The following is an 11,046-nucleotide window of genomic DNA, read 5'->3' on the forward strand; positions in this document are numbered from 1 at the left end:
TGTCTACTTTATGAAAATTGTGGAAACATATGGTCCAGATCGCTCAAAACATGAAGGCAAATTGGAAAAGTTTGAGTACAGGCCTGTCGCTCTCACATCGTGAAGACATTTGAAAGGCTGGACGTTGGGAGGACGAGCCATATGTGTGACGTATGCGCTATGGGAGGAGCATACGCAAAGCGGAAAAGCTCAGGTGGGGCCACTGCTGCGGTCGGTGAGCGGGACAGGTAAAACAGGTACTTGACTACGTGAAGGTGTGTCTCCTGATTGTCGATGTACAGTTCTTCACGATTTTTTTTTTAAAGCGGGGAACTAAAATTGACCAAACTGCAGCGCGGATATTTTCATAAAGGTTAGTTTTAACCCGTCTATTAATCTAGGTTTCTGCTTTCAGATTGAGTGATTACTGATTGAGATTCATGAAGCATGGTTTCGTTTTCCTGCGACGTCACCCGTTGTTGTTGTTTTAGCCTAGTGCTGGTGAGGTGATTCTCACAAAAATGTCTTTGACTTTATCATGGTATACATTATTTTGATATTTGCCGTTAACTGATAGTAGGCTAAATATAATAAGGATCCAATAATAATAATTACATTGAAGTGGACAAGAACTATGGGGTTGAAATGATGCTACAACTAAGAGGTATATTTTGATAAATTTATGTGAATCATTTCTACACCATAAATATTGAAATAGTTCATATTAATTCATATTTTATGGTGGACTTTCATATTTTCAAGATTTAAAAATGAAAAATAAAAACTGTACGTTTTTTGAAACGTCATTAATGATGAATGTTTCAAATGCAGTGATGTAGATAAAAGTTCAAATCTAACAATAAAACAAAATCCCAATGCCCAAGATATAAAACTAATAAAATGTCCCAAAGATGAAGAAACAACCCTTTTCTGATGTATTATTTGTTGCATTTGTTTTCCAGGTTTAAACAGAGTATTATTGTTTTATCAACGTCATTTAGGTGCACACAGTAAGCTTGTCCTTCCTTTTCTTAAATCATCAGCATGAAGAACAAGGGAGAGACGACAGAACGGCCTGACAACACCGCGTTCACACAGCAACGGCTCCCGGCATGGCAGCCCATACTCTCCGCTAGCATTGTCATTCCTGGCTTTCTAATCATTGGCTTGGCCTTCATAGGCATCGGTGTTGGCCTCTTTCTGACTTCACAGACCATACAAGTGCTAGAGGTAAGTGTTTGCTGCAGGACAACAACAGGAGCCAGTTTACTGGGTGGATGACATTTTACTGTAGAGTTTGTTCATTCCTCTCTAGTAGTTTAACAGTTGTACTGAGGTCAGTTTTTGCTCGTTTGTTAAAGGATGGACAAACACTATTTAAACATTCAAATCTGTTTTAGAGTTATCAAACCCTTGGCTCTACATTACACTGCCTAGTAGTAGTTAGTTTGAAGGTGTTATCACACAGGGGGGGTTTGTGCAAGGTGAGTGACGTTAATTAAAGATTAATGCTCTGTTTTATTTCACCATGTCACAGAGGGATTACACAGGCATTGAGAACAATTCACCCTGTTTCAGATGTACAACTCCAAACACCCCAAACTGCACTTGTGAAATCACATTCGCCCTCAGTGAATTGTTTAAGGTAAAGTCTTTGAGTTTGACTCTCTTTTAAAGCCTGATATATTTCTCTCTCTCAATGTTTGATAGAGACTGATAATGTCTGTGGTTCTTACAGGGACCCATCTTCTTTTACTATGGCCTGTCTAATTACTACCAGAACTTCAGAAAATATGGTGTGTCAAAAGACTACAATCAGCTCACTGGCGATACAACATACTTCAAGGTTTGTGTTTGGCCAGAATTATCTTTTTTTAAATGTTTTTTTTTTTTTTTAATTTTCTTTTTTCTTTTCATGTAATGGATCATACATTTCTTGTTTTTATTTTCATCTGACTTTCCAGACTCCACAAGATTCCTGCTCTCCATTTGACTATGACTCCAAGAACGCCATTGTCCCATGCGGCGCTATTGCAAATAGCATGTTCAATGGTATCATTTCTGTTTGGTCGATTAACTTTATGTATGTACTTAGTTCTGCGATGGATTGCTATCATTTTTTTGTTTGTTTGTTTCTGGAAAGACACATTTGAGCTCTACCAAATAATCAATGGTACGAAGAAGCTGGTGCCATTAGATGGTAAAGGAATATCCTGGTGGACTGATTACAACATCAAGTACAGGAACCCTTCTTCTGTGAATGGCTCGTTTTCAAAGGCTTTTGATGGTAATTAGCCTTAAATTTAGCAGTATGATGCAAAAGTCACTATCCCCAGACTGTGATTTGAGACGTGGAATAGAACCTAAATGCTTTATCTTTATTAATGCTGATTAACAGGTACAGTGAAGCCCCCAAACTGGCCCAAACCAGCATATGAGCTGGACCTCACAGACCAGAACAACAATGGTTTCCTAAACCAGGACTTCCTTGTGTGGATGAGGAGAGCAGCACTTCCTGAGTTCAGGAAGTTGTACCGGCGAATCACAGACGGTGATTATAGCGGGGGGCTCCCTGCTGGGAACTACTCTCTGATAGTCCATTACAGTATCCTTCATCTGCAGGTCAAGTTAATTTAAGACATTAATTGGATTATCATATTTAATTCGTTCATTCCATGTTCTTAAGTTTATAGGATTTCATCTAAGCCACATCATGGCTACAGTCAGAAAGTCTCAAGACCGCATGGCATATGGCTTCAGTCCTGTTTCTCAGATGTCTTTTGACAGTGTTTACCTGTGATCCAGGCAAACTGGTTTTACAGGTTGGGTGTGGCTTTTAGTTAATGCAAAGCAGAACGTAGAAGAAACAGAGGGGTATTGTTTTGAATATGCATTATGTGCCTATGCAAATAAATGACAGAAAAGGCATGACAGGCAAAAGAGCAGCTAGGATTTGTCTTAAAGGTGCACTTTTGTAAATTTCCCTCCTCCGTAAACTATTTTCTGTAAAGCAGCATAATGAGCTGTTTTGTATGGTAAAAAAAAACCTGGAAGCGAATGAAACCAAACCAGAAGCCTCTCACATTCAAGTTACAAATAATGTGGATATACAAGTTTTACACTTAATTTTTTTGTACACTACCAGTCAAATATTTGGGGTCGGTAAGTCAAAAAACAAACAATTTTTTTTTTTTGGAAAGAAGTCTTATGCTCCCCAAGGCTGCATTTATTTGATCAAAAATACAGTAAGGAATATTGTGAAATATTAGTACAATTTGAAGTAAATGTTTTGTATTTTAAAATGTCATCTATTATTGTGATGGGAAAATTACATTTTCAGCATCATTACTCCAGCCTTCAGTATCACTCGATCCTTATGAATTTTGATTTGGTGCTTAAGAAACATTTAATATTACTATCAATGTTGAAGACTGTTGTTCTGCTTAATATTTTTAGAGATGCCATTATCCTTTTTTAAGATTATTTTTTAGTAGAAAGTTCATCTTTTGCAACGTTCTAAATGTCTTTATCGTCACTTTAATGTGTTCTTGCTGAATTTTACTGACCTTAAACTTAGTGTACTTTTGAGTACATTCACGTGAGATTAAGACTCGCTCTAATTAAATAGATATACATGGAGCTGGTCTTCTAATTGACCAGCTGAATACATCTCTGTAACCCTCCTGTTATTGGACACTTGTGGAATCAATTGATTATGACTGGCAGTAAATAGAGTATATCTACAATGGTATCAGGGATTAAAACATCCTTTTCCTTTAGGTGTCAGTATGTGTCCAAAATGACTGGCTGTGTAGGATAATCACATTACTTATTGCACCTTTAAGGCAACATTTTTTAGAAACACTTGTTATCTGAGTAGGCTTTACTGTCTTGTTTTAACTGCCATAGAAGTGCTCATGTGTAGCATGAATGAACTGTGTTTTTCCTTAACCACTTAATTTCCAGACTACCCAGTACTTAGTTTTGATGGACGCAAGAAGGTGGTCTTCAGCAATGTGTCTTGGATGGGAGGGAAGAACGACTTCTTGGGGATTGCTTATTTAGTGGTTGGCTCCTTGTGTGTGGTCATGTCAGTGGTTATGCTTATTGTTTATGCCAAATTCAAATTCTCAGATGATGCCTAGTGATGCATCCCAAAAGAAAAAAAAAAAAAAACACGAACGGAAAGAAATAAGTGGCTCATTAAGATGGAGTTCTAAGTAATCATTTTGCATTCACATGTTAAAGTTTTAACTTCAGGTCATTTATTTATTTCTTTTTAATCAGTAATAGTTCATTTATTTAAAAAAAACTTTAATAACCGGATATGCATTAGACTTTAGGAAAAACTCCATTATGTTAATGTTCAAAGAGCAATCTTCAATCAATGTGCATGACACACTAGAATCTGAAGATCAAATTGGTTATCCGATGTCATTATTCAGGGGCTGTTACAGGTTTTTAGTCGACTGACTCAGGTATAAAAGATGAATTAGCAGTTTAAATTTGATCTCTTGATAACACAAGAAATGTTTAACCTATATATAGACAGTTTTGGGTGCCATGTCTACCTGCAAAATGCAGGTTTAGTGTAATATATTGAAAATGTAAATGTATTTTGACTTGTATATTTTCTTTAATAAACTTTACATGCTTTTTTATAATAATAAAGTTTACATGAGTATTTTATTGCTGTCTTATAGTCTAATATTTTGCCATAACAGCCACTCAGGTTTTTGCTGTGAGCTATGACCGTAAACAGCTTAAAAGTTTTTATTTCCAACCAAGGAAAGCCTTTTACATTGCCATTTGTGTTTACTGGACAAGTTAATATTTGACTTGTAAAAAGCTTTACAATTTTTGTGGAAACTGTTCTACACTTTTTCAGAATGATTTGATAAATATAAAGTTTAAAAGGACATTTATTTGAAATCGAAATCTTTTGTATGTCTTTACTGTGAACTTTTGATTCATTAAACACATCCTTTCTGAGATTTTGATTAAAACAACATCTGCCAAAATGATAAAGAAGCAAGTGAGCTGATGAGGAATGAAATTCGTAACACTGCTTTATGTGCGCTAGGTGGCGTGGTTGGGTCAATATTTGCAATAATACATCTGCTGCTACCCTCTTTCTCTTTTTGTAAACTGCTGTATGCCTATAAATATCGTCTGTGTAATTAACCAATTTACGTTCCAAGATGGCTCTATTATTAAAGCTATAGCAAAGCTCTACTCAAATCCATTTGATTCGGTTTTTAATCTCATTAGAAGGATAAAAGCCTTACATTTGCTCGGTTGTTACGTTTGTATATTTGAGGACACCGGGATGTTTTGAGCGGGAGAGAGCATGCTCTCTCACCGATAACTCTGCCGTCTTGGCCAGGCTGCTATCACTGTTTTGTATTATTAGCCTGTGATATGGGTGCCTTCATTTCCTGTTCTTTCAGATGGGTGAAGCAGGCCTGATATTGGAAAAGCTGAGAGAAGCGAGTGAAAAAAACAACAACAAGGCCAGAGGTCTTCTCTCACTTTCATTCTCTCTTTCTCTCTTTCTCTCTCTCTCTCTCTCTCTCTCTCTCTCTCTCTCCCTCCCTAATATAGGCTTTGCATTATAACTGCAAGTGATGATGGTTCTTGTGTGGGTGATTTTTCTCTGAAGAGCGTGTCTATGAACAGAACAGGTAGTTATTATTATCCTACTGGTTCCGTCCTTCTGGAAAGCTTAACATATGCTAATTGTAAAGTAATTTCATTTCAGACCAGGCCAATAATGCAGAGCACTTTGTCATTATTGATGTCGTTATAACAACAAATACTCAATAATGACCAGTTCCATGACCATAACAAGTACGAAAGGTTTTTATTTTGGTGCGGTATGATGCTGAAGAGTCATTAGGACTGGACAACTGAAATGAAAGTGAAGGGTCAAATCTTTACTGACTTGACAAGACTTCATTAGCACACAACATTTGTTGGTATTGATGTCAGTGGAGGAAATTTTAGACTTTTAGTCCTCACAGTGATTCAGTCCTGCACTGTTTGGAAAGTGTCTACAAACATCAATTCAAACCAATTCAAGCATTCAAGAGGAATGCTTTCGCATATCCTACTGTGACGACATCCTTATTTAAATGAGTGCACTTTACTCAAGCTTTAATAATAGATTGATTCCACATTATCAAGTAATTTGGAGCCATGTCATTTCTGAAGTGATGGGAAGCCTTTACTACTCCTGTGAGTTTTTAGAGGGTTTTTTTTGTGTGGATTCGGCATCACAGAATGCCGTTACATAGCCTACGTGACCGCAGACATTTATGCCAAAAAAGACATGAGCAGATGAATCCAGTGACGGTCTGGGTGCCTGTCTGGAACCGCGAGGTCGCACTCATCAGTTTCACACAGATAAAAGCTTGCTCATTGACGAAATAGGAGAGAAACAACACTGAAGAGGCGTGTATTAATAGGACTATGTCACAAACTGCAAAAACAATTTTAACAAAGTATTTGTCTTTTTGTTTACCAATACTGATATCCAAACATCCATAAAACTAAGAAAGAAAGAAAGAAAGAAAGAAAGAAAGAAAGAAATCAACAAACAAAGAAGCAAACAAATTATCAACCCCAAACTATTGAACTGTAGTGAATGACTAATAAAAGAAAAGGTATTAAATAGCCTTTCCGTTTGAACTAAGGTTTGAGTTTGATAAATGATTTGCATATCATGCATATATAATGTAATTATAAACCCAAAATGTGGAGTACATAAATAAGAGCTCAATATATTCATGAACTGGATTAGATATTGTGTGCATTCCAGTTACCATTGATTCATTTGCATATTCAATGCTGATAGCTTTAAAAGGACAAACAGCATTACAGTGAAATTACAGAAATGATAAATATCCTGAAATACACATAATACCCTGACATATTTAATTCAGATTCCCTTTAAATGTCTTTCCATTAACATGAAATGAAACTTCTGATAACTGCACCCTGCAGCAAGTTTCGCAAGTGATCATCAATCTCTTGACATTAATTAGAAAAAGATACCCTAAAGTGAATGCTGGTCCACACTCCCTCTGGCCACCTTCATTTGGGAAATAATTCACTGCTGAGCTGCACAGTCTTCACCTTGGGAGAACCATCATCATAAAAGAAAACTATAAGACGGTATGAATGCCAAATAAATATTGTAAACTGCGAACGCATCATCTCTATAACAAAGTGGCCAAATTTATAATGTATTGTATGCATTATTTATAATAAAATTTATACTGTAAGAGGTGGGACAGAAGGACTGAAAGACATGAGAGTGATAATACATTTCATGCAGCAGGAAATTGAGTCTTGACCTTAGGCATCATATTTATCAGGTCTAGATACAGTCTAAAATGTGCTTTAACATTCACAGTTTGTATCATCTTTCTACATTGTCTCTCTCATTAAACCCTGATTTGCCTTTAATTGGAAGTAAATGGCTGGCAGTTCTCTGCTAATCGCTGTAATTGTGGTCTCATTTTGTGTGCTTGATAACTAGCCTGCTCTGACTTCATCAGCCACCCAAGAGCAGAGTTTGAGGTATATTTGACTGTGTTTTTTTTTTTAAATCAATATTGATTTAAGGGCATAATTCTTGTGTTTTACAACACTCAGCCCAGATAGTTTCAGAATGCCCCTACATATAATTATTTGAATTGGTTTGTATGTTGAGTTGCTTTATTTGCGTTTGTTCTTTTTTTCCAGCAAGTGAATCTGTAAACCACACAACAAATTTGAGGATGTGCCTTGCTGTTTTGCCCTGTGTGATGGTAATGAGAATTGGCATCTTTATTTTGAATCTTGTGAGAACCCAACTGTTACCCCTCATTGCATGACTCAGGGACACAAAAGTTCTGATCATTGTGTTTCACTGTCTGTTTGCTTTCTGTTTCTTTCATGGATAAATTTCATGGATAAATTTAGCTTCTTTGTGTCACCTCACTGTCTTAGACATAAACTCGCTGGCTGAGTTTGGGATTCAGGCCATTGTGGTTTCTAGGTTGCCTCGTGACTTAGTCTGTTTTTGTGACAGTCCTCCTGAGATTTTGTGGGGGTTTTTTAATGCGCGTATCAAATCTGTAAGAAAATAGATGTAGTATGAAACTATACATTTGGTTTTAGGACTGGGCGATATGGCCTAAAAATGTTTTACGATTTAAATCGATTTATGATTTAAAACCCTGTCAGCTGGTATTATTATTAAAGGTTAGAAATAATCCCAAATTTAAATATAATACATTTTTTATAATAATGTTATAATATTTTAATGATATAGGTAAAAGTATAATAGATATGTAATAAAGTTATCATATTCAGCAAAATACACCTCCATAGCAATTTTTTTAAGTTTAAAATGACTTTCATGATGTAAATGTAACGTTACGTGACATATTGTTCACATTTGCCATGTTGTTAGTGTATCTCTATGGCAAATGCTGAGCCCAGTCGGAACTACGGGAGCCCAGAGGAGAGCGTTGGCAGATGTTAAAGAGAAAACCGATTTTCATTCAAACAAATCAACGTAAACTACACATTCGAGTTAATCGATAAAATCAATTTATCACCCAGCCAGGTGGTTTATGATGCACTCTGCTTTACATTCACTTTTGTATTGATGATTGTGTGCATCTTGTAAGTGTCAATTAGGCCACAGTACAGCTGAAGCCACCAAGAGCTGTAATTGTGCTTTTGCATTCTCACAATACTTTGGAATTAATTATAGACCATTTCACAAGATGTAAACAACACTGGTCCAGAAGCACTTCCTGTTTCAGTTTTTTAACACTACATAAAAGCTGGGATAAAATACAACCAACAGAACATTTAAAACTAAATCAAAAAGTTAAACAAACATCTTTAAGATGTTTTCTTTACATGTGAAATAAAGAAAACAGAGAAAACTTGAGGTAGGAACAGAACAAGTATAGCGTAACAATAACGGACAACTGAACTGAACAAAACACAGTGCTCAAATGAACCAATTAATGAAATTAACTTCAAGAGTGACAAAAAATAAAGCAATAAAAAACATGGAAAACTAAAAGTGTAGAAAACCCACCCAGAAATAAAACCAGAATACCAATAATAGTTACTGGAATATTACATTAAAAAACAAGATTTGTCCGTTGTGGATTCTTAATATTTATATAAATATAAGTTAATATAATTCAATATTGAATAATATAAATGTAATTAAATGAATGTTGAAATGAATGAATGGTGGTTTGTTTTGTTTGTTTGTTTCGTTACTTTTTCAGAACCGGAAATTACAGCAGTTCTGAGCAGTACTCATACAGATGGTTTGCTTCTGGCGTTTAAAAATGTTTCATATTTTTTCAACTTTGGCCATTCCTCCCAAGGTTTCTTTCTTGCACTTATACTTTTCTTGAAATGTCTTTGTGCTTGGTCACCAAGGGGGTTGACATTCTAAGCCGCTTTGTGGAAATATCCATTGTTGAAAAGCCAATTTACAAGTTGAAATCTTTAATTAGAACTTAAATGGCATTTCTGTGCCAATACAATTTCTCTATATATGTGCATTTATCTCTCTTTCACACTGCTTTTAATCTATTATGTGACTGATATCTATCTCCCGCTCTGACGCTGCCTTTCTTTTTCTATAGCGTCCCTCAAGTGCGTTTGGATAACATCGGTAATGCCTTTGGGTCTGTACTGTATGCCTCTTGGTTCAGTACATACAGGAAAGACTGTAGAAATTGGCCAAAGGTTTTCATTGTATGAATATTTTATATTTATTTTACAGAGGTTACTCTTGCAAAAGCTCAGGTGTTTTGAAGGAGGTCTCTTGAAGGAGGATTTTCTTCTAGGTTTTTAGGATGATGCTTTTCAAACTGAGCACACATGCGTAAGAGTATTTAGGACAAGAAGTGCTGGTGGAGGGATGCTTTTAAACTATCAATGAACTGAGGTAAGTTTGCTGTATATATATGAAGAGTTCAGATGCAAAAGCCTCTAAGTGCCATTTGAAATTTTCTTCTAGAATGATCATTTTTATCAAGCTTGTATATTTAAGTTCAGTGATTTCACTTAAATGGCAATGATAATTACCTATTAATTGTTATTTAAGTGAAATTACTGAACTTAAATATACAAGTTTGATAAAAATCATCATTAAAGAACAAAATTTCAAATGGCATTTAGAGGCTTTTGCATCTGAACTCTTCATATAGTATATATATATGGTAACACTTTATAGTCCACTTTAGACATTCTACTAACTATAAGTAACTCTTCAACTACATGTCAACTAACTGTCATTAGAGTATTAGTAGACTGTCTGCTTAATATCTGCTAACACTTTATTTTGTTGGTCCCCCAACAGACATTCAACTGACTATAAGTAACTTGACAACTACAAGTAAACTTATTCTCCTAACCCAAAGCCTAACCATTACCTAAGAGTCTACTGACAGTCTACTATAATATACTAATACTCTAATGAGAGTTAGTTGATATGTTGTTGAAAAGTTACTTATAATTAGTAGAATGTCTAATGTGACTATCGAAATAAAGTGTAACCATATATATATACCTCTTAACTCATTGATTGGGTTAATGAACAGAGTATGCGCCACTCATGTCTAATTAGGTTTGATTACCTAAATGTGCTCCATGTGTTTAATTAGGTTTAATTATCTGAACGTGTTCCTCCCAAACTTTAATAAAACATCATTTGTTATAAATGGGAAGATTTTCTGTGAATATCTATATGAGTCAAATGACTCTTATTCTGCCCTAGAAATAAATGAGATATTGCTGGTTTCATTCGGGATTTCTCTTTCTAATGTGATGCAACAACTTTGAATAGATCTTCCCACATTTTGCAATTTTATGTGTAGTTTTATATTTATGTGTCAGTGTTTGATGGTGTGCAACATGGAAAAGTTTAATGGGAAAGTACTGTTTCACACTGCCACATCCACTCAGTGCTAAGCAGATGACACTGCCCTTCACACACTCTGTCTTCCTCTGCCCATCAACCCTGAGGCAGTTTCAATCTCA

At 35.5% G+C, this 11,046-nt stretch overlaps 1 protein-coding gene across 3 annotated transcripts; it reads left to right on the forward strand.

Annotated features, from left to right (window-relative positions):
• Positions 1-118: 118 nt before the first annotated feature.
• On the forward strand, positions 119-4,270 carry tmem30b (transmembrane protein 30B). Of its 3 annotated transcripts, none has more exons than XM_039680170.2 (8): positions 119-236; positions 1,023-1,209; positions 1,517-1,624; positions 1,718-1,825; positions 1,944-2,031; positions 2,123-2,266; positions 2,378-2,584; positions 3,946-4,270. In XM_039680170.2, exons 2-8 carry the CDS (start codon positions 1,024-1,026, stop codon positions 4,122-4,124), a joined length of 1,020 nt encoding a protein of 339 aa, XP_039536104.1. In that variant the 5' UTR covers positions 119-236; position 1,023; the 3' UTR covers positions 4,125-4,270. The 3 variants fall into 3 exon arrangements, with proteins under 3 accessions (XP_039536104.1, XP_039535926.1, XP_039536013.1); XM_039679992.2 differs by having other exon boundaries at positions 213-352; XM_039680079.2 differs by having other exon boundaries at positions 220-352; positions 981-1,209.
• The last annotated feature ends 6,776 nt before the right edge of the window (positions 4,271-11,046 follow it).

The sequence above is a fragment of the Pimephales promelas genome, chromosome 15, assembly GCF_988280905.1.
Source record: "Pimephales promelas chromosome 15, fPimPro1.hap1.1, whole genome shotgun sequence".
Lineage (NCBI taxonomy): Eukaryota > Metazoa > Chordata > Actinopteri > Cypriniformes > Leuciscidae > Pimephales > Pimephales promelas.